Source organism: Pholis gunnellus (assembly GCF_910591455.1).
Source record: "Pholis gunnellus genome assembly, chromosome: 24".
Lineage (NCBI taxonomy): Eukaryota > Metazoa > Chordata > Actinopteri > Perciformes > Pholidae > Pholis > Pholis gunnellus.
The window spans coordinates 6,040,298-6,064,504 of NC_136551.1; the positions used below are offsets into that span (position 1 = coordinate 6,040,298).

The 24,207-nt window shown below is 47.5% G+C and overlaps 1 protein-coding gene across 2 annotated transcripts; it reads left to right on the forward strand.

The window, feature by feature from the left end:
• Positions 1-1,128: 1,128 nt before the first annotated feature.
• Positions 1,129-24,004, forward strand: LOC306715588 (sodium channel protein type 2 subunit alpha-like; the record flags this gene model as incomplete). Of its 2 annotated transcripts, none has more annotated exons than XM_079186003.1 (26): positions 1,129-1,395; positions 2,117-2,227; positions 2,498-2,595; positions 3,281-3,409; positions 4,456-4,547; positions 5,782-6,081; positions 6,880-6,943; positions 7,693-7,834; positions 8,477-8,689; positions 10,002-10,280; positions 10,696-11,037; positions 11,148-11,280; positions 11,425-11,663; positions 11,773-11,946; positions 12,036-12,392; positions 12,542-13,057; positions 16,663-16,804; positions 17,265-17,419; positions 17,613-17,786; positions 18,465-18,587; positions 19,463-19,738; positions 20,455-20,508; positions 20,681-20,818; positions 22,265-22,369; positions 22,452-22,722; positions 22,821-24,004. In XM_079186003.1, 26 exons carry the CDS (start codon positions 1,129-1,131, stop codon positions 24,002-24,004), a joined length of 6,078 nt encoding a protein of 2,025 aa, XP_079042129.1. The 2 variants fall into 2 exon arrangements, with proteins under 2 accessions (XP_079042129.1, XP_079042130.1); XM_079186004.1 differs by having other exon boundaries at positions 8,477-8,683.
• Between the last annotated feature and the right edge of the window lie 203 nt (positions 24,005-24,207).

Consider the following 24,207-nt stretch of genomic DNA (forward strand, 5'->3'; position numbering starts at 1 on the left):
ATTGTTTTCTAATTTGAGGCCATCAATTAAATAATTCCGCCATTAAAGGACAGACTCCCATGAAACCACTTTCTCAATGAGTCGATTTGGATAAATAATTGGGGCACAGTAGCAACATGTACGTTCCCTTGAGAGTCTTTTGCCTTTGTTTTTTTTCTCCTGCTGTCCATATCTGTGTCCCTGTGAATCAGTCGAAGGCGTGCCGCCAACGCCAGACCCCCATCACCACCACCATTTACCTTTTATCTCTAAAGCCTCCACCCAACCTGTGGACCTCTCACCCCTCTGATTGACACATTCTACCCAGAGGTCAACGGGACACACGGTGCAATTTTTTTGTTGATTCCTCTTCAAAGAATCAAACAGTAATGTGCCTCTTAGCGGATTAGCCCACGTGATGAATCTGATGTAAATTCTTTTGTCGTCGGTCACCGGTTATAAAACAGCTTTTGTGTAACGCACTAAGGCACTGCAATTGGTAGTCATCCCTCAGAACCATTTGCATGTGAAAAGTGCTCTCTTTTATTCCTTTTCTTTACTCCTGCAGCCTCTGAAATGCATCCGTGTGTTAGCTCCTTAACGTCCATATGCTTGTATTATAAGTCACCAAGTATCTATGATAGTAAGTAGATAGTTAGCCAGGGGTGTTTCCCAAAATGCAACAGGTCATAATAGGATGTAAAACTGAAACACATCTTGGAAACAGCATTGGGGATTTGGGTAGGAACACACAAACTCTATTTATCCTTAAAATATGAACACCACTCATCCCAGGTCACACTTCTTTTGTTGGCCACCTCTCCTCTTTATGTACATGTGATGGCATTTAAAAACACCATCAACGTAGCAAAGGTCCGTCACTGATGGTGTGAGACAACAGCAAACACTCCCCTCATATCACACAAGCGTCGTGTCTCTTTCCGTAAATGTTCTCCGATAAAACGTCTTGATGAAATCTGTCAGGTGAAGTCAGTGTCTCCCCCCTCTAGAGCCCTTTTTCAGGCTGGGGATATGTTGCATTACCTGCTACATCTACCCCCAGTTTGTTACATCCTCGTCTCCTCTCTCGCTGCAGCCCCCTGCCCCAGCTGAGCCCCTCGCTGCCCTCTGAAGGAGCAGGATGACAAGATGGCACAGCTGCTTGTACCGCCCGGACCTGACAGCTTCTGCCCCTTCGGCCCCGAGTCGCTGGCCGCCATCGAGAGGCGCATCGCCGAGGAGGAGGCCCGGAGACCACGGGTGGAGCGCCGCGTCGACAGTGACGACGAAAATGGGCCCCGGCCCAACAGCGACCTGGAGGCGGGGAAGTCCCTCCCCTTCATCTACGGGGACACCCCTCCCAGCCTGGTGTCCACCCCTCTGGAGGACCTGGACACCTTCTACAGCAATCAAAAGGTCTGTTACTGACGCACTAAAGTAATCATTTCAAGTCCATCTCGCGGATGAGCGGGTAACTTTAAGGCGTGTTTTTGACCGTTCTGGCTTTGAAGCGTCACCATTCTGTCTACTGATTGAGCTTTCAATCAGGGTGTGACTCAAGCAGTGAATGTGGAACGTTACAGGTCTGTACTTTTTAGCCCGTAAAGGCTGAAAGTTAATCGCCCGACGCTCTGAACAAACTATTTTAAGGAAACTAATGGGCAGATGTAGCAATTTTGTAGCAAAACATGTCGTTTTACATTGTATTTTGACATTGTTACTTTTACTTAACTAAATGTTTCTGGCAACAACTGTATTGTGAAACGGCTAATTCTTTCACTGCATTTAAATTATTCAAGCTAATTGGCAACACATTTTAATTTTGGTATTTCAGCAGGCGAGAGTCAAATCACCGGTCCAACAGTAGCGTGCTCAGCCAAGTTCAGAGCGGCGGGCCAGCAGAGGTGCTAAACGCAAACCCGAGCTGCTGCGTCAGTGTCAACATGGACTCATCCAGCTCCATTATAATAACAGCCAGCTTAGTCCTCTGTGCTCTTATGACTCATCACACATGGCAGGACACACACACTCAGAACGCATGCAGGTTGACGGGAGCTGCTTATCTCACACGTAACAAATACGGTGGGCTTTGTCTGATGCAGATTTTAACACGTCTTTTGTTCTGCCTCTCTTTCAGACCTTCATAGTATTGAATCGTGGGAAGACAATCTTCCGTTTCAACGCCACTCCTGCCTTGTACATCCTAAGCCCCTTCAACCCTCTAAGGAGGGTTGCTATTAGAGTTTTAGTACACTCATATCCTTTCAGAGTTTGCTATGGACACAGCTTGATTTAGATTAAAGGGTTTGTCTGACAAAGGAGGGATTTAATAAGTGATGAAGAACATTAAATGTCGTGATTGGTTTAGATTTTCTATGCAGACACACATCAGGCTTTTGGATCACGGCTGTGTTTTTTAAATTATTCTTACTGTAGCCGTGATGGACGGGGAAGTGTAAGCTCTGACTTTCGTTCACAGCATGCAGAAGATTCATGCTCCATTGTGCTCCTTGACTTTGTCTCCACGATGTTCAGCATGTTGATCATGTTCACCATCCTGACCAACTGTGCTTTCATGACCCTCAGTAACCCCCCGGAGTGGGCCAAGAATGTAGAGTAAGTGTGCATTTTCTCTTATTATGCTGTGGTTTTACTCTGAAATATGCATCTGTTTGCTCTTTGAGTCTGATTCAGAAACAGCTGGAGGGATCCTTAATGTATCCTTAATATTCATACTATGTATACATAGTATGGCGTGAAATTTAGTTTATAGAGCGTTCCAGCTGCATAGTATGAGGATTTTGTGCAAGCGAGAAATGTACGAGACATGAGCTTAAACGTACCCAACTGCCCCAGAATGCATTGCATCTCTTCAGACCATCCAGTGGCGGACTACTAGATTCTTACACAGATATTTGCCTTGTCACGAAAACGTCAAACAATTTTAAATGGCTTAAAAGTTGATTTGACAAGGAATGTAATCATGCGCACACATGTAGGTGCAAGGCTATCGAAAATGACCACTTTTTATCAAACGGCATGTGTATAATCCTTCTTTTCTAAAGCATGTAGAGACTATGCCGGAGGGAAAACCGAGCAAAACTAAATTTGATCAAAGAGGATGCTTAGCGAGCGTTTGACAGATCAGTGAAGCAAACCGGAGCACAGATCCACGGCCCATCGAAGCCGATCAATACACCCTGCAGCAGATATGAGCGATAACGTAATGACCAAGAAAATGGTTGACTAATGAGATTAGAATCCAGTACACGCTAACCGACGTGGTTTTTCCTCTCACCAGGTACACATTCACAGGGATTTACACCTTCGAGTCCCTCATAAAGATCCTGGCCAGGGGCTTCTGCGTGGGCAAGTTCACCTTCCTGCGGGACCCGTGGAACTGGCTGGATTTCAGTGTTATCCTCATGGCGTAAGTATTGTGACAAGCGTCGTTAGCGTCGGCTTAACATGATCCGGCGTAGATTGAGAGGCCAAATGCTTTTTCATGCTAATTCAGTTTTACTGAACGTGAGACGGCGTGAAGAGGGGCCTGGTAATCTGCAGCTTAGTTAGGAAATCATGGAGAGAGATCTCTGCTGTACTCTGTCGTAATGGATGTGAGCCCCTAAAGCATGGAGTGTCTCGGCCCATATTGGTCCCACGCCTCAATGACGACAACTGCTTGTCTTGAAACTACTGAATAAAGCCTTCAGCATTAGGTTACTCTCTGAATGTATTATTATAGGATTATATGCTTCGGTCAAGATGTTGGGCTATACAGAGGGGTTTGTTCTTATAACATTCATAGCCTGATTTATTCAACATTGTAATATTAAAAAAACATGTTGCAAATTGCTTTTTTTATGGCTCTTGACAATATTTTGTGATTTATGGAGTGATAAAAAGAGATGTCTTAAATTCCCTCTGTAAAAACCTTTGGCAACCAACTGAAACAAGGCGTTATCCAACGCTTTCGATATCCGTCCTGGAAATGTATGCAAAACTAGCCCATATTTAATGAGACAATATGTCAAACGTAACGTCTCAGAGAACTGCAGGAAGTTGACCTCCTGTGTGTCGCTGTGTTGTAACTGTGCATTTGATCCTGCAGGTATGTAACAGAGTTTGTACACCTAGGCAATGTTTCAGCTCTGCGCACGTTCAGAGTATTGCGAGCTTTGAAAACTATCTCAGTGATACCAGGTAAGGCTGCCCCGCGCCTGCCTCCAGCACTCCTGCCATTTGTCTTCTGTGCGTGACCGTTTGCCGTTCCCCCCCCCCCCCCCCCCCCCCCCCCCCCCCTCCCTCCCTCCCCACAACCCACCTTTTGTCTTTGTCACGCCATGTGTGTGTGTGTGTGCGTGGTGCCTGGTTTGTGTGCGCGTGGGCATATGTGCGTGCGTGTCCCACACCTTTTCCCAAATTGCCCCCCCCCCTCTCCCCATCCCCCCCCTCCCCTCCCCCCTTCCCTTACAGATATGTCACAGAGTTTGTGGACCTGGGCAATGTCTCAGCGCTGCGAACCTTCAGGGTTCTGCGAGCCTTGAAAACTATATCAGTCATCCCAGGTGAGAGAGCCATCACGGCCCCGTAGGGTTAATGAAATGCTAACGGCTAACTGGCGTTTCGCTAACATCCAAGCACACCCCCCCCCTCTCAGCTCATCTCACTGTAGCTAAGCCTGACGACGCCCGTCGCCGTCCCTCATGCTGCCTTCGTCCCAAGGCCAGTGAAAGCTGGAATCCGGATCCAATCTGCAAAGATTGACAGGATTCTGAGCTTTTAGATGCATCCTTTAAGGCGGAATTCCTTTTGGTTGAAATCTATTCTTGCCTTGGGAGACTTACAAGTAGATTTTGTGCACTATTTGTTTGGTTGTTTTTCTTTCCTATTTTTGCATGAGACATTGCAAAAGCCGATCTTCTGGTGGCAAGCACTCCCGTGCGCGCAGGGTTCCTCCTTACCTTGTTTTCCCCCCGTGCATGTCCTGTTCAATGTTGTGTGTTGTTGGGGAAATTGTGACATGATGAATGGTGGTTTGGGTATTCTGAACACTAACACTATTCACATCACAAACTAACAAAAAAGGGTCATATGTAAACCTTGTCATTGGCTCTCAGTATAAAGTAGACCCTCTAACGCCACAACATACGCTACATGTTCTAGCTTCAAACATCTTTGGGCTCCGTTTATGTGGCAGTGCAAAGCGGTGCTAGCACATGTTGCTATTTGTTTTATGAGGAGCTTTTGAGGCTCCGAAGCAGCAATGTGACTCGTTGAGAGGCTTATGACTCATCACCACAATCACCCTCCAGCATATTAACCACTTCACTCAGCCCTCTTGTGCACAGCGCCATCTCAACATGGATAGAAAGAACATGTGCGCTTGGATACGTCCTCGTCCACCTTGTGCACACGACGTAGTCCTGCACGCCGGTCTTTGCGACTGCACTGCAAAAAGAGCTCAACATTAACGCTCTCAGGGGCATTTTAACCAGATACAACAGCACAAATGTATATAATATTAAAACACATTGTTTATTAAGGTTCACTCTCACATAGAACCACAAAGGGAATGAGAAACGTAACTTTCTCTCGTGGTTTATCCTCGATCAGCAGTGATCCGTGTCAGCCTGGTTCCTGTATGACAGCAAGCACTTCATACAGGAACCTCCACTGCAGATCCCCCTGGCTGCTTGCTACTGTGAGCTCCTATTAGCAGCTCCTTCTCTACACAAGCCTGTGGCTGTAATTATCACTCTGCCATGTCCCCCTCTCCTCCCGCCCTCTCTCCCTGTCCAGGCTTGAAGACCATCGTCGGCGCGCTGATCCAGTCGGTGAAGAAGCTGTCGGACGTCATGATCCTCACCGTCTTCTGCCTCAGCGTCTTCGCCCTCATCGGCCTGCAGCTCTTCATGGGCAACCTGAGGCATAAGTGCATGCGCATGCCGTTCACCGTCAACGCAACCAACAGCAGCAGCAACGCCACCGCCGACGACGACGCCGCGCTCTTCAACGGCACTCTGCTGGACCTCAGCGGCGCGTTTGCGCAGAACGTCACGGAGAGCCCCTTCAACTGGACGGAGTACAGCAACGACGACAGTAAGCCGAGTGAGGCGGGGTTAACCGGGGTCAAGTTAGTTCCCCCCCCCCAGGGGGTCAGAGTCCGATACGGGCTGCTTCCTATGCAGAGACGGGTCCGGGTGGGGGAGGTCAGGCACCGCTGGCCCGCTGCCGTGATAAGGAGTGACAGCAATGGCTGGTGGGAGAATGCAGCAAATGTGTCGGATAATCGCCACAACAATAAAAAAAAACAACAACTCGAGTTTCACCCCCTCGCTACCTTCCGTCATTCTCCCGTAACCCATCTGTGTGGCACGAGCGGCCTAAAGCGCCGGAGGAGGGTGAGTCACTGACTGCCAGCTGGAGATACGGAGGAGACCGACTAGCTGAATCCAAGAGCGAGAGACGACAGAGATTATTATAGTCGCGTGGACGTCACGACGTCCGGCCACTTTATTGCGTCAGTGATGTTTGCCTCTAAAACAGGCTGATGTGATCGTGATTCAGTGACAGTTGAGGAACGACACACACACACACACACACACACACACACACACACACACACACACACACACACACACACACACACACACACACACACTCACAAAAACCAACATGACTAATATGTTTGGGTGTTAAAACCACCTCCCCCTTCGTCTCCCAGCCAGTGTACATCATCACACCGCCCACAGGCTGCACAGTGTCTTTCCGTGTCTGTTTCCTCACGTCCTCTGCTTCACCCCTGTGTCGTGGCTCTGACTGACCCGTCCCTCTGTCCCCCCCCCCCCCCCCCCCCTCCCCTCCCCTCCCCTCCCCTCCTCTCTCTCTCTCCTCTAGGAAATTACTATTTCCTCCCGGGCCGCCGGGACGCTCTGCTCTGTGGGAACGGCAGCGGCGCTGGGTAAGGCCTCCGCCTGTTTAATTCATACGGCCCATTAGACGCACCGCAGACACAGTTAGCGGCGACATTAGCGGGAATCCACACTGCTGGTTAACTGTGGGTGCATTTTATTCAATGTGTTTTGGCAAATGTCCATCCTCTGCGCTTATGTTGCTGAGGGAAGCTTATTGATTTGAGTTCAATTGATTTAAGTTATTTTCTGAGACTGCTGAAAAATACTTATTTCGGTGTAATCGGCAGCTGCAGTGAATTCGAGGCCAGACTTGCCTTTCATTTTTGAAGACTTTTTGGCCTAAAGAAGTCTATTGGATTAGAAGCACAAATAAGTCTGGCTGCGTGTAAACTACTTCAGTTCCTTTAGAAGCTTTCAAACCCTTAAGGAAGGTTTGCATCTTAAATGCTCCTTTAAGAAGCAGGATGTCCCAGGATTTCATTTGATCAATTATTCAGTATTTGTCTCATCGGTCTGATTCAACAGGACGTTTCATAATAGATGTCTGTGCGTTACATAATGTTAAATGTTCTTATATGGCATTGTGTCAAGAGGAACCAGCAGTGTTGTATATGAACATTTAAGAACAAATCTGCGCTTATCTGTTCCGCACAAAAACTGTAAAAGAAATGCAAAAACACAAGTGAAGAGGTAGTGAGGTCGTGAATATGAGTGTTGTGATAATTATACTGAGTCTTGCATGTTAAAATACTTCTCAATGCAACGTGCTGTCCATCACACCTGTGCGTCCTGACAGGCTCTGTCCAGAGGGCTTCACGTGTATCAAAGCCGGCCGCAATCCAGACTACGACTACACCAGCTTCGACACGTTCAGCTGGGCGTTCCTCTCGCTGTTCCGACTCATGACCCAGGACTACTGGGAAAACCTCTACCAGCAGGTCAGCGGAAGTCGTTTCTCATCATTATAGAGACCAGAATCTGCGTGTCTCTTTATTTTATTGAGTAATCGATTCATTGTTTAGTTTATTCAGTGTGAGAAAACAATCTTGTTCTGTCAGTCCAAAACCCAAAGAGATCCAGTTGAACGTGACGTTTGCACGATTCCACCGCGGCCAAAGGAAAACAACCAATCAGAGCCGAGGAGTCCATCACTGTAGGTGGACTCTGATCAAATTGCCATCTCAGAATTTGTTTGCCTCAAATGCTTCCCAAAAAATATTTGAGTCTCCTGTTTACCTGTAAAATGACAAGGTTTGCTCTGGTCAGTGAAGTCTTGCAAATAATATGAGGAGCACTAAACAGAGACAGAGTATCTGTCTCATGTACTACTGTCAGTTTTAATCGATTATCAATAGAAAGTCGTGAACACAGCACATATTTATTATATAATATTCATTTATTTCTCATGAATAGTTTTTTTAAAGGGCGTGTCATTCTGCAGTTCTAGACTAGCCCTGTTATGCAAGTCTGCAGTACAATGCGTCAACTTGACATCTGCAAAGTCACCAAACAATGGGATGACTGAAACACACGGAACACCGTACGGTACCTTGTTTCTAACATAAATCTCTGTCCGTCAGACGTTGCGCGCGGCAGGGAAGCCCTACATGATCTTCTTCGTGCTGGTGATCTTCCTGGGCTCCTTCTACCTGGTCAACCTGATCCTGGCCGTGGTGGCCATGGCTTATGACGAGCAGAACCAGGCGACCATCGAGGAGGCTCAGCAGAAGGAGGAGGAGTTCCAGGCCATGCTGGAGCAGCTGAAGAGACAGCAGGAGGAGGCGCAGGTAGGAGTTAGAAAGTGTCCAATTCGTCAGCGGGATTGATGAGTGATGAATGATGGGGGGTCCATGGAGAATTCCATTAAGAAAGTGATGCTTTAAGCTGCTAAAGCACCTAAAATAGTATTTAACAAGATAGACGAGTGGCTGTGAGAATCTGGGGAGACTCTTGGGCTTAAAGTGCCCAGCTGCCAAAAGCAGCACTGCCCCGGGCGACCGAGGGGCATTCACTGTCCAGGACTGACTGACACCCCGACTGCTGCCCCCTCAGGGGTCAGGGGTGCTTGGTCGACCTTCAGAAGGAACAATTAGCAGCTGGACACTGAGTGCAAGTGAAACGCCGGATAATGGGAATGGAAATAAGCAGTTATTTCAGAAGCTTGTGACGACAAAGCCTAGATGGATGAACAACTGAAAGAATCAGCTCAAAGTAATAGAGCTGAGATGGATGGCATCCTCTTTAAACTCGCGTTGAACACATCTGGGACAGAACTGGTAGAGTTGAGCTCATGTGATGGGGATGGGGGGGAACCCTAAAAAGGTCCGGAACCACTGCGTCCCCACCTCCTACAAAGGCCATTCAGCCAGGTTTAAAAGTGTCTTATCAGGCTTGTGCACATTCACGTGTTGTTGGTTGTGCTGTAGTCACCGTGACTGACTCTGAAGTCCTCGTGCTGCAGAGATGAGTCCTAAAATCAGGCGTTCAGTCAGCATTATTACACTTCCGGTTTGCTTAAATTATAAAAGGGATATTCTTCACAAAGGTGTTTCATTCATATCACTTTTATCTTTTTTTATTTCTATCTTGCTGAACTTGTGTTTTGCCACAGAGCTTTTCTTCTGCAGTAATTCAGCTTTTTGTCGAGGGAACAGTTCTGACGCTAATTAAGGGTTGGCCTACAAAAACACGTCAAAGCACCCGATTTAACCCGCTAACATCCCCCAAAAGCATTTCATGAAGACAACACAACACATGAGAACAGTGCACATGGTAATCAATTATATTTATTGAGGAAAGAAATCTTGATTTGAACACTGCTGCTCAGAGAAGAATTTCCTACTTGTTTTATAACACATAAAGAACCTAACCCAGCATCCACACAGTGTTTCTCTTCCTCTGTGGTTATTATAAATGCAGGAACTCTGTTTTGGTTTTGCATTAAAAACATTCAAGCGTCCATTTTTAGAAGGTGTCTGAGGCTTATTGGGCTCCTCATGCTGCTGCTGCTCTCAGCTGCTGCTGCTCTCTCCTCCGCGAGAGAGCCTTTGAGACAGGCGCCGGGGTCGCCATGACAACTGTGCTTGCGCTCTGATTGGCTGGCAGGTTGCCGCGGCAGCAGCCACGGAGAGCGGGGAGTACAGCGGGAGAGGGGGCCCCACCTCCGAGTCGTCCTCGGGGACGTCGAAGCTCAGCTCCAAAAGTGCCAAGGAGCGACGCAACAGGCGGAGGAAGAGGAGGCAGAGGGAGGAGGAGGAGGAGAGGGGGGGCCGCGACAAGTTCCACAAGTCTGAGTCTGAGGACAGCATCAAGAGGACCAGCTTCCGCTTCTCCATCGATGCCAACAGGCTCTCTTATGAGAAGAGATGCTCCTCGCCCAACCAGGTAAATACTGACGAATAAGAGTTTCCTGGTAAATGACACACGACACGTGATGTCAATGAAAAGGTTAAAGGTTGGGCTGCACCAACAAGGATCGATTTGATCTAAGATCAGTTCTAAGCAGAGCAAGGTCCAGGTTTAGAATTCAGCAGTGCTCTGTATTCCCTAACAAAACATTATATTGTTTGCTAGCTAGCGAACTAGAAAGTCAGTTAGTTAGCCTAATGTTACCCACGATGAAGCCCTAATTTCTCCTATTTTGGGAAAAACATTTTGGCCAAATTGTTATTGCCTTTACGCTGAGCCAGGCTAGCTGTTTCCCCTTGCTTCCAGTCTTTATGCTAGGCTAAGATGGTTGCGGCATCGTAACAGAACAGTGATATCAATCTTTTTCTCTCTGCCTCTGTCCCTCCATCAGTCTCTGCTCAGTATCCGCGGATCCCTCTTCTCACCCCGGAGGAACAGCCGCGCCAGCCTGTTCAGCTTCCGCGGCCGGGCGCGCGACATGGGCTCCGAGAACGACTTCGCCGACGACGAGCACAGCACCTTCGAGGAGAACGACAGCCGCCGGGGCTCCCTGTTCCTGCCGCGCCGCCTCGAGCGCCGCTGCAGCGCCGTCAGCCAGATCAGCCTTGGGGCGCCGCGGATCGTGCTGCCCGCCAACGGCAAGATGCACTGCGCCGTGGACTGCAATGGCGTGGTGTCTCTGGTCGGTGGGACTTCTGTAACAACCTCCCCTGTAGGTCTCATGCTGCCTGAGGTGACGCAACTGATTGTTTAATGCTTTATTGTCGCTTTGATTGTCCTTTCTGCTAAATATTGCCGGAATATCTTGGCACGAATGTGTGTTTTTTTTGTGGTCTTTTTCAGGGTACAACTACAGATACTGAGCTCAAGAAGCGGCGGCCAGGCTTTCGCAAGCCATCCATGGATTATTTAGATGAACCGGTGTGCCGGCAGAGAGCCATGAGCGTGGCCAGTATCCTCACCAACACCATGGAAGGTCAGGATCAGGCCATCTATCGGTGGCATGAGTCTCTCTCGTCTTATTTTCATGCCATGACCTCCTAGTTCTGCAGCAAACTAGGGGGACAGCATAAATGTATTTTGTCATTCTAATTTAACACGTTCGTCTCTCGTTCTCCAGAGCTGGAAGAGTCGAGACAGAAATGCCCCCCTTGCTGGTACAGGTTCGCCAACACCTCCCTGATCTGGGACTGCTGCCCCGCGTGGCTGAAAATCAAGGACATCGTCAGCACGGTGGTCATGGACCCGTTTGTGGATCTGGCCATCACAATATGCATCGTTCTCAACACCCTGTTCATGGCCATGGAGCACTACCCCATGACTAAAGAATTCAACAGCGTACTCTCAGTTGGAAACCTGGCAAGTAGCGTGTGCCGCGCTTACAAACTCTCTGGTTTGTAGTCGCAGAAAAAAGGAGTAGAAAAAAACAAACACGTGAAATTTGAATTGTTCCCTCTTTTGTCTTCAGGTGTTCACCGGCATCTTCACAGCCGAGATGTGCTTCAAGATCATCGCCCTGGATCCCTACTACTACTTCCAGGAGGGCTGGAACATCTTTGACGGCATCATCGTCAGCCTGAGCCTGATGGAGCTCGGCTTGGCCAACGTAGAGGGCCTGTCTGTGCTCCGGTCCTTCAGATTGGTAAGAGTGATACGTCTCGTCACAAAAGCTGCATCGACGTGATTCATCCGTTTCTTCATCTATTGAATGAAAATTTTTCATTTTCATAGCTGAGGGTCTTCAAGCTGGCCAAGTCATGGCCCACTCTGAACATGCTGATCAAGATCATCGGGAACTCGGTGGGGGCTTTGGGGAACTTGACCCTGGTGCTGGCCATCATCGTCTTCATCTTCGCCGTGGTCGGCATGCAGCTGTTCGGCAAGAGCTACAAGGAGTGCGTGTGCAAGATTTCCGACGATTGCAAGCTGCCGCGCTGGCACATGCACGACTTCTTCCACTCCTTCCTCATCGTGTTCCGGGTGCTGTGCGGGGAGTGGATCGAGACCATGTGGGACTGCATGGAGGTGGCTGGGCAGACCATGTGCCTCATAGTCTTCATGATGGTCATGGTCATTGGAAACCTGGTGGTATGGGGTTCTCCCTCTTTATCTCCTTTCTGTAATCTAATATAATATAATAAGATTATGGCAATGGTTTGCTTTAAATTAAAGCCAAGTCGCTCTATTTACAAGTAATAAGGTCAAGTGTAATTCACTTTGCATCCACTTCTCCCCAGGTCTTGAACCTGTTCCTGGCTCTCCTCCTGAGCTCATTCAGCGCCGACAACCTGGCAGCGACCGACGACGACAGCGAGATGAACAACCTGCAGATCGCCGTGGGCCGGATCCAGCGGGGCATCGCGTTCGTCAAATCCACACTCCTCCAGAGCTGCTTTGGCGGCGACGCCGCCAACAAGGGCCTGGCGGAGGAGAACAAACCGCTGGACGAACTGCACAGCAACGGCAAGGGCAACTGCATCTCCAACCACATGTCAGTGGAGATCACCAAAGACCCCAGTGTGGTGTACATGACAGAGGGTAACGGACGGCCAGGAGGGGGGCTGGTGGTAGGGGTCGGGGTTGGCGGGGACACCACGGGGAAGTACCCGGTGGATGAGTGCGACTACATGTCATTTATTCACAACCCCAGCCTGACAGTCACGGTGCCCATCGCGGTGGGCGAGTCGGACTTCGAGAACCTGAACACGGAGGATTTCAGCAGCGACTCGTCTGACGTGGAGGGCAGCAAAGAGGTAAGATGGAAGACTCTGGCGAGACGTCTCCTTCAGTCTGTAGGAAATGTCTTGAGTCACACAGCTTTTGTATCTGATTAGCTCCTTTTATATGTGCAATAGCTAACACCCGATGCGAGCCAGTCGATGTATAAATGTCAAGATTTGCATAGAGATGGCCTTTTTAGAACAGTTTCCACCAGTCAAGCAGTTTGAAAATAACATACCTGCTGACTCATTTGTACATGCATGATTCATGCTGTGCTGAGTCTTCACTCTGCCTGGCAGCAGAAGAAAGAGCCATGACCAATAATGACTCAGATTTGCCTTTGACCTATGTAGCAGGTTCATTAGTGTATGTGCCAGTGTATTTGTGTACAATATTACACGGTTGAGGGACTATTTTGTTACTCGCTCCACGCTTTAGGCAAAGGCGTAAAATGAAATTAATGATGCAGCAAACCACGATGTAAACAAAGCTAAATACGCTATTGGCACAGACTTTTGTAATTCATCGGCTATTCTAACGAAGCCAATGGCAGGGTTGCTGTTAAGTGTTGCCAGGCTGACAGTGAGCATTGGGACTGTGCTCCCTGGCGATGTCAACCTGCCACTGTGGGTGTGGTGCCGACTCCCGGAGTTTCAAAACCACCCAGGAGACTATTTCTAGCCACGGCACCACATGTTCCACAATGCTCCCTCCCGCCGAGGGCTGTCCTCCACCAAAGACATTCTTAGGCGTTGGAATCTGCAGAAAAACTTGTAATCGGTGCATCCCTAATAGTAAATAACAATGTATGCATTTCAAGTTACACAATGAACATTCGGTGTGTTTGTGAGTATAAAAACTGTTTTGCGTCTCTTAAGGAAGATGCTTTCAGGGAGACTGTAGTTCTGTGTGGCTCACGTGTCCTCCCAGTGGGAGCAGACTTTGAGGTTGTATGCTGGCTTTCTGGTGTCTTTGACTTACTTTGTTTAACCCCCCGTTTGTTATTGCAGCCGTGTCACAGACGCTCTCAAGGTTTTCATTGAGAGGAGAATTGTAAGACCACTTTATTGTACCATAGCACTAACCATGAGGACTGCCTATGCCATTTACAGACAAACAACATCTTTTTTCTCATACCTTCAATGGATTGCCCATTTTCGTTCTTTGCCTGGTCTGCCCTCCGTCCCCGTCCCCGTCCCCCTCCCCTACCCCACCCTCTTTGTTTTGTACCCACCCACCCCCTATCCCATACAGCAACACACTCAATGCTGTAATCTTTGTCCCATAACCCCCCCCCCCCCCTTCCCCCTTCATAATTTATCTCCAAGCATCAGGCTGCAGTTACAAACCATTAGGAATGAGCAACACCACCTTTTTCCCATCGATAGATAAACTCATCTAACATGATCTTTGCTTTTGATTTCATTGCTTGGTTTTGACTTGGTTTTGGGACTTGATTGGCATCCAACACTCCGCGCTTGAGAATGAAGGAAGAGAGGAAGAAGAGAATGAGGAGAGGAAAAATAGAGAGGGAGATGGAAGGAATTTTGCCGTAGTTTGACAAAATTCATTTGCCGACGCATACACACATGGAATACTTGTACGTACTTGTTTTCTGTGACGCTCAAATAATAGTGGAATGATGAAAGATTCTTCACAGAATTCGACGCTGATTTTTGCAGGGTGGCAAAACAGATAACACATGGCAGTTTGAACTGAATCAGACTTGTGATGACTAAATGAAGGTAACTTCTTCTTGTCTTTTCCGCCTCAAATATGAGATTGAAGAAACACCATCCCAAATTACTTTTAACCCTAACCAGAAGCCGTTTTGTTCCATTCAGTTGTCAAGCGAATTTTAAGCAAACTTTTAAAATAGCGCAAACATTTTCAATGTTAATCCGCCAGTAAACAGATTAGAGGAAGAAAACTCACAACTATCCCATCTATGAGATGGAATTAGTTTGAATTGTTCTCTCATGTCAGCTAATATTAGCCGTGTCTGGAGACAAAGACAATTTAAATATATATCTGAGAAGAGGCCGACATAGGAAAGCTACATCACAACTAAAGCAATTGCAAAAATCTTTTGCCTCATTTGAGGAAGTTCCATCGGAATTCTTTCCGTTTTCATACAGCTTTTCTGGTGCAATGCTTCAAAATATGTGAATGGAAACACGGCTAGAGATGGTACATGTAAAAAATTCTGGTGGATTAGTGTGTGCGTTCCATGCTTGTGTTATCCACTTTCCTTCCACTGCAACTATCTCGTCACCCAACTTGTACAAAGACAGTCAAACTTTGCCAACAAAATCTGCCAAATACAAAGCATGTTAGGGTGAGAGTAAAAGCCTCATGTAATCCACGCCCAGAAGAGCTAAAATGGGTGTCTTGCTGAAGGAGAGAAAGCGAAACCGGAGGGGGAAACAGCCCCCACAGAAAGCGATGCACTTGCGAGCAGCATGCTTCCATCATTCCCATGCCGTATTAGCTGGGTCCCACGGCAATCAGAGCTGCTGCACTGTCTAGGATGACATGTTCTTGTACTTCACACGCCAGACAGATCCGACATGAGGGCACATAACACCATGTTTGCCCAAAGAAAAACAGACAGGAAGCCTCACAACACCAAAAAAGTCTCACCATATATGCAGATGATGCTGTAATGTACATATACACAAATATCACTGCATTTTAGGGTTTCAGAGGAGCGTTGCCAGGGTTTAAAATTGAGAGTTAGCAAGGAAGTTGACAACAGCAGCAACACTTGTCCTTCCATGCGTTGCATATTGCTGAGAAGAAGGACAAATATCGTTGACTACCAGACTTAGTCCTGTATGTTTTCTGGGTACGCATGGGTGCTAATTCAACATGTTTTATAAATGGGAACAAAAAAAACAATACGCCAGACCACATGCTGTCTGATAAACAGTGCACAGTACTGGTTTTTGCTGGTAAGCTAATGTGGTTATCCGTCTACTTCAACACAAACCGAAGAAGCTTGTACACTGCTTTCAAGGAATGGAAATAACGTGTTTTCATGTCACTCTGGAAAATGTTCAGCAGTCCTTCTGTGGGTGGATTCGAGCTTGGAGGGGGGGAATTTGTTATTTGCGGAAGCAATTTTGGAAATGGGATAAATTTGTAGACAGATTGATTTGGAGTCATTTTTCAGTGGACATGAAAATACTTCAGCACACGTTCTGCTTGGTACTATTTCAGGCTTGGATTGATAATGCACTGGAATACTGCATGCACTCCTCCTCGAACTGAGGTCACATCAAACGTACCCACAGTGCATTTCCGTAATGCCAACCTCCACATGCCATGTGTTGCCACATAATCTGATTTGAGCCATCAGGTAAAACTAATATCAAAGCCTGTAGGTACATTTGATCGATGCTGCATGTGATGATGATGACAAAACAATGACTTTTAAGAGCCCAACTCTGTGAGCTATTACAGTGCCTAGTCTCCACACTAAGGTGTGTGTGTATATATAGTTGTGGCACTGGAGTACATGTGAATGGAGAATCACAATGATAACCAGCTCAGAAGGTTGGCTCCTAAGACCACTGAACCTCTGCGGCGCTGCGATGTAACTTTGTACCCTCGCCTTCTTCCTCGCCCCGCGCAGAAGCTCGATTTAGAGCCCTTCCCGCGTCTGAGCTCGTCGGAGGGGAGCACGGTGGATATCCGCCCCCCGGGAGGAGACGGGGTGGATTCGGTGGAGATGGAGCCGGAGGAGTCGCTGGAACCAGAGGCCTGCTTCACAGAGGGTGAGAGGGATGCGAGGGTGATGGGCAGGGAGGATGATGGGTGGTGGGGAAAGTGGGACAGAGCGAGAGAGGTGGGAGTCGGAAACGCTTCCACAGCATACTCGCAGCTGAGTGACGGCGAATACAAATGCTCAGCAGGACAGAAAGAAAAGTTGTCTGCGGGATTGTCTCGGTTTGTAATGTAACCTGACATTTAGTCTGACACACCTCCAGTGCAGTTCTGAATGTGAAAGTACCTCCTCAGTCATGAGTCGGGAATACAGAATAGAATATGATGATTCTTCTGCAGTGGTGTAATGGCACCCAAATTGCAGATTTCAAATGCATTAATTTAGCCAAATTTCAGGAACTTTTGCTAGTTTTGCACTGGATTTGAATGAGAAAAGATGTTTTTGGTTTTAATCATCGGTCAACATGGATGCCATATTTATTCTCTCCACCTTTCCCTCCACGCCTGCAGGCTGCGTGAGCAGGTTCCAGTGCTGCCAGATCAATGAGGATGAGGAGCATTTTAAGAGCTGGTGGACACTCAGGAAAACCTGCTTCATCATAGTGGAGCACAACTGGTTTGAATCCTTCATCATATTCATGATCCTGCTGAGCAGTGGAGCACTGGTAAGTGTGTGTTTACCGTCCTTTGTTACCCAAAATCAAATTTCTTTGATTAAAAACATTGCTTGCACTATTAAGTGGGTAAGTGGTTAGGTATGACACATTACTGCAAGAATCTCCTGGGTTTGAATCTCAGGCCTGGTCACAGCTAGCTCACAGCGCCAGCAGTCTTTACTATCTATTCCTTTGTGTACAGGCGTTTGAGGACGTTTACATCGAGCAGCGGAGGACCATCAAAACCGTGCTGGAGTACGCAGACAAGGTCTTCACTTACATCTTCATCCTGGAGATGCTGTTGAAGTGGGTGGCGTACGGCTTTGTCAAGTATTTCACCAACGCCTGGTGCTGGCTGGACTTCCTCATTGTAGACGTATGTATATCGAGTCCATATGGAAATGAAGCTTCCAATCTGGCTTTCAAAGACAATTAAGACTGTGAGGAGTAGTTTTGTGAAATAGCATATGTGCTTTCTTGGCGTGAGTTAGATTCGAAGACTTAAAACAGCCATTCTGTTTTTTGGCGGCTGCCATCTTGGTTTTTGGCCCAAAGACTCAAACAGAGTTCTTTTTTGCAACCAGTGGAGCAGCCCCCTGCTGGCCATTAGAAAGAATGCAAGTTTCACTCTTCCGACAGAACTAGGCTAGCTGTTTCTAGTCTTTTTGCTAAGCTAAGCTAACAGCCTCCAGGCTGAGTCTAGGAGTGTGGTATTTATCCTCTCATCTTATTTGTAGCAAGAAAGCAAATAAGGCTATTTCCTGAAATACCATACTTTCCTTTAATGCTTATCATACAGATATAAATACCATTGAGTGTGCCCAAGTCCTTGTTCAACGTTGTCAAAACTCTTTATCTGAAATTCAGTTTTTGGAGATACTTCTGTAATTCATTTTTAAAGGCTTTACATTCTTTATTACCCCTTTAATTGTGTGCAGACTCATTAATCATTAATGCCTAATCAACCTAGTTCAAACACTTCACCGTGCAGAGGGACCTTTTTTTTTTCTTCTCACCTTTCACCCTGCCTGTCTCCGTCATTATCGTCTCTCAGGTGTCCCTGGTCAGCCTTGTAGCCAATGCTCTGGGCTACTCCGAGCTAACCGCCATCAAATCTCTGAGGACACTGCGAGCCCTCCGGCCCCTGAGGGCCCTGTCTCGGTTTGAGGGCATGAGGGTAAGGACACCTTGGAATAACGACGACACGGAACCCACGAAATTCTGAGTGTTTGTGGGCAAGCTGAAAGCCCGCATGCCTGTGTTTATTCAAACGACTTTCAGATTATTAACTTGTTGAAGCTAGACCAACGTCTTTAGAAAATGCTTTTTACATGCGTCTGTAGAGCTATCTGCTTGTGTTCTGTTTCGGGGTGCTGAAGGAACCTTTTAGAACCTTTGGTGTGTGTTAAGTGGTCTTAGCTTGTAAGGGGTCCTAAATGTATATCTGCATGCTTATTACAGCTTCTGTAGAGTTATCTTTTCCTTGCAATTCAACGCTGTACTTCTTCTCTCCGCATGACTTTCTTCACATTGTGTCAATGGATTACTGTGTATAGCTGTTCTCAGGCATTGTTCTCTGACGTTGCTCGTGTGGTGCCTTTGACCTGTAATTCTTTTCTTTGTTGTGTGTCTTTTTTCATTTACAGTCAAACAAAATGTTGTGACTTCATCCCGCCTCTCTAAGGTTTTTTTCTGTTTTGCTTTTTTACCTATCAAATGTTAACTTTCTCACCTATCCACCTTCTTCTTCTCCGTCACGTTGTTTAATTCTCTTTGTAGCTGGTGTTAAGAGCTTTATGTGTGCAGACAGTACATATTAGGAGCAGCTTTGAATAATATAGGAGTGCTATTTTTAAATCGGTCTTGTGCTTGTGTTCTGAAAACCGTAGCGTTAGCTTTACAGCTCAATCAAATCAGGTGTCCGCATGTGTAATTGAAGAACAGTGAAGTGATTAGATGATTGTAATGGCTACTTATCTCAAATCAAACAGCCCTGTTCTATTTTGGCAAGCAGAGAGTGCTGAGTTTGTCTGTGTGCTCGGACCTCTCCAGGTTGTGGTGAACGCGCTGCTGGGGGCCATCCCCTCCATCATGAACGTGCTGTTGGTGTGCCTCATCTTCTGGCTCATCTTCAGCATCATGGGCGTCAACCTGTTCGCGGGGAAGTACTACTACTGCGTCAACACCACCACGAACATTAACTTCCCCATCGACGTTGTCAACAACAAGAGCGAGTGCCTGAACTTGATGAACGACGGCGCCCGCTGGAAGAATGTCAAGATCAACTTCGACAACGTCGGGGCCGGCTACCTGGCTCTGCTGCAAGTGGTGAGTTTGGTCTCGGTGACACAAGAAAGAAAAGAAAAAAGTCAAAGTACGCATATGTGTTACGTATTTCCGATGGAACTCTCTGGCTCCAAAGAGACAGAAATCAACTACAAAGAGACAAAAAACAACTACAAAGAGACACAAAATAACAACAAAAAGAAGCTGACCAACCATAACGTCTGAGTGTCTTGTTCCTATGTAGAATAGGTGGTGAGACCCTTTGCATGTCTGTGCCCAGGACCCCTCATAATCCAACCATGCACACAGTGATGATGTTGAAAACCCTCTGTGGGCTGCGCACCTCTCCACTGTCCAAATCCAATGTCAGCCACACTCCCTGTTATCTTATGCACCATATATAAGTGAGGGAAATCACGTGAGTGATGTCATCCAGTCTTGGAAAAAAAATATACCGGAACGATATGAAATATGAGCGTAGACTAACTCTTGCAGCTGTAACGGTGCCCGCCCTTATTAAAAGAGCTGGCTGTGTAATATATGAGGTCATTACGTTCTATCTCCAAGCAGACAAAGTTGAGTTAATAATGAGGAAGCAAAGTAAAACCCTCAGTGCTCTAAATGACAGCCAAGCAGCAGAGCTTGACTGCTGGGAGAATCAGATGATGAAGGATGTTTGAGATGGACCCCCCCCCCCCCCCCCCCCCTCCCCTCCCCTCCCTCCCATCCAGACTGACTCTTCTCTCATCTGCTCTCAGGCAACATTCAAGGGCTGGATGGACATCATGTACGCAGCAGTGGACTCTCGAGATGTAAGTCGTGTAACACGCGAGTTAGACTTAAAACAAACCATATTTGTATGCTAATTACGGAGACAGCACCAGGATGCTATTAGCTTAGCACTATTTATTGTAAAGAAATAAGATATGTGTTAATCAGTGGGCTTCAGACAGCCAGTAACATGTGTAATCTGTCTTAATGCAGGTGGAGCACCAGCCTGAATACGAAGTGAACTTGTACATGTACCTCTACTTTGTCATCTTCATCATCTTCGGCTCCTTCTTCACCCTCAACCTGTTCATCGGCGTCATCATTGACAACTTCAACCAGCAGAAGAAGAAGATAAGTTGCATGTAGCGACAGTCTCTGTCAGATAAAGTAAACCCAGATCACAGCAGACCCACAGCTGTGTTAAAGCCAGAACCGAGCCACATAATAATGGTTATCTGCAGCACGGTGAGGACCGAAGATCAATGAGGGCGCATGAGTCACAGAGAAACACCCGGCCCACACACACACACACACACGCACACGCACACGCACACGCGCACACGCACGCACAATATGTGCCCTCCATTCAAGCAAGCAATAACTTTGGCACAATAACTGGATTGGCAACGCCCAAGAGGGGGAGACAGGGGGGGGGGGGGGGAGGTGTTGCACTGTGTTTGCCTCAAGCCGGCAGCTCTGACTTCACGGACCGGCTGAGTATCAGTTGGTGTGTTCAGCAGCCTACGGCGTCACGCAGATGGTTGTTCAGCGCTGACACCAGTCCTCCCCTCCAGACACGCATCATACACTCAGTGAGCAGCACTCAGAGTGTGATGCGTGCCTCGTGTATCATCACATCGGGGAGCTGATGAGAGCGTAGTGACTGAAATGTGGACTTTTTTTTTAGGTAAATTAGAAAAGTTTTTTTTTTTTTACATATTTTTCATGCCGTTTCATTTTTTGATGGAAGTTTATCATCAGAAATGTCCCCTTCATGCTGAAATGCATCAGCCGATTTGTCAGCCTGTCGATTGCAAATCAATTTACCTAAAAGAATAACACAGGAGGTGATTCTTCTGCTGCCTTTGTTCTCTGGAGATCAGCGTGTTCCCCTGACCCAGTTTTCCTCTTACCAACTGATTGTGTGATTGGTTTTTGGTGGCCAGCCGGACGCCGCAATATCCACAAAAATAACATTTACAATATTTAATTAGCAGAAACGTCCTAATGTGAGGGACACAGTGTTCTCTGTCTTAGACACCAAACATGTTCAATGAATCTCAACAAAACACGTAAAAAAAACAACATGTTCCCTTCAGACAATCGCAACAAACAGGATTTTTTAAAGGCAGTCGTCCACAAAATACCCAGAATCACAAAAGACCCACATTGCTCCTCAGGAGAGCCTCTACTCTGTATCTGCCTTCCTCCGTTGCTCACAAGGAGCTCTGCCCTCTCTGTAAATTAGAGTGGACATGTGGCTCTGTGTAGTAATTAGGGCTGCAACTAGTGTTCATTTTGTCAGATATTTATTTCTATTTAGTCTTTATTTAGTGCAGTGTCAAATGCCCTCATTTATTCAACCTTACCCGGTTTTAGTTGACTACCAGTCTGGCCGTTTTAGTCCTGTCTTAGGCCGTGGTTACACGACTATTTTATTATATTTTGTTGTTAAATGAGACAAACTTCAATACCCTCTCTGGTATTTGTTCGCCATATGGCTGCTCTGTTGATCATGTAAAAGAAAAAGATATTCCTCGATGTGCTTGTAACCAAGTTTTGTTGTGCTCCCTTTACTTTGGAGGTCAGGACATCTTCATGACAGAAGAGCAGAAGAAATACTACAACGCCATGAAGAAGCTGGGCTCCAAGAAACCACAAAAACCAATACCTCGGCCAACAGTGAGACAGTTCGGTTCTTAATAAAGGACTCCAAGTGCAGGTGTGAAACGTCTCCTGATCCCTTCTCCTCCTCTTCCCTCAGAATGCGTTCCAAGGCTGCGTGTTCGACTGCATCACAAAGCAGGCCTTCGACATCGTGATCATGATCCTCATCTGCCTTAACATGGTGACCATGATGGTGGAGACGGACGACCAGACGCAGGACATGGACATAATCCTCTACAGGATCAACATGGTCTTCATCGTGCTCTTCACCGGGGAGTGCGTGCTCAAGATGATCTCTCTGCGTCACTATTACTTCACCATCGGTTGGAATGTATTCGACTTCGTGGTGGTGATCTTGTCCATCGTAGGTAAGGAGATGCTTCAGGTGCCTCGGCCTTTCCAGTGGATTATGGGTAAAATGGTGTGCTGAATTTCATGGTTGATTTTTTTTTTTTTTCTTTTGCAGGTATGTTTTTGTCCGAAATAATCGAGAAGTACTTTGTGTCCCCGACGCTGTTCCGAGTGATCCGTCTGGCCCGAATAGGCCGCATCCTCCGCCTCATCAAAGGTGCCAAGGGCATCCGGACGCTCCTCTTTGCCTTGATGATGTCGCTCCCCGCTCTGTTCAACATCGGCCTCCTCCTCTTCCTCGTCATGTTCATCTACGCCATCTTCGGCATGTCCAACTTCGCCTACGTCAAGCACGAGGCGGGGATCGACGACATGTTCAACTTCGAGACGTTCGGGAACAGCATGATCTGCCTGTTCCAGATCACCACGTCGGGCGGGTGGGACGGCCTGCTGGCGCCCATTCTGAACAAGAGGGATCCCGACTGCGACAGCAATATGGAGCACCCGGGCAACTCCTACAAGGGCAACTGCGGCAACCCGTCGGTGGCCATCTTCTTCTTCGTCAGCTACATCATCATCTGCTTCCTCATCGTGGTCAACATGTACATCGCCGTCATCCTGGAGAACTTCAGCGTGGCCACGGAGGAGAGTGCCGAGCCGCTGAGCGAGGACGACTTTGAGATGTTCTACGAGGTGTGGGAGCGCTTCGACCCCGACGCCACGCAGTTCATGGAGTACAGCAAGCTCTCCGACTTCGCGGATGCCCTGGATCCGCCGCTGTGCATATCCAAGCCCAACATGCTCCATCTCATCTCCATGGACCTGCCGATGGTGAGCGGCGAGCGCATCCACTGCCTCGACATCCTGTTCGCCTTCACCAAGCGGGTGCTGGGCGAGAGCGGCGAGATGGACGTGCTGCGCGGGCAGATGGAGGAGCGCTTCATGGCCTCCAACCCCTCTAAGGTGTCCTACGAACCCATCACCACCACGCTGCGCCGCAAGCAGGAGGACATGGCGGCCGTGATCATCCAGAGAGCCTTCCGCCGCTACATGATCCGCCTGGCCATGAAGAAGGCCTCCACCCTCTACAAGGAGCGGCTGAAGGAGGGCGTCCGCGACCCCGACAAGGACGTGATGGTCATCTGCAAGTTCACCGAGAACTCCACCTCGGACAAAACGGACATGACGCCCTCCACGGCCTCGCCGCCATCCTACAACAGCGCGACGAAGTCGGACAAGGACAAATACGAGAAAGAGAACAGGGAAAAAGAAAACAAAGGGAAAGACAAAAAGAAATAGACTTTTTTTAAAATACGAACAAATAAAATAATAATGCATCAGAGACGCGAGGGAAATTTGTTTACAGCTTTCTATAGGGGGTGGATAGAGACACACTTGTTCAGAGATAAAGAGCGCGGTGCCAGGTGGGCCTGAAATGGGAGCGTGCTTATGTCATATGTGAATACGTGGGGGTCTTCTCAGAGACAAAAAGCAGACTGCCA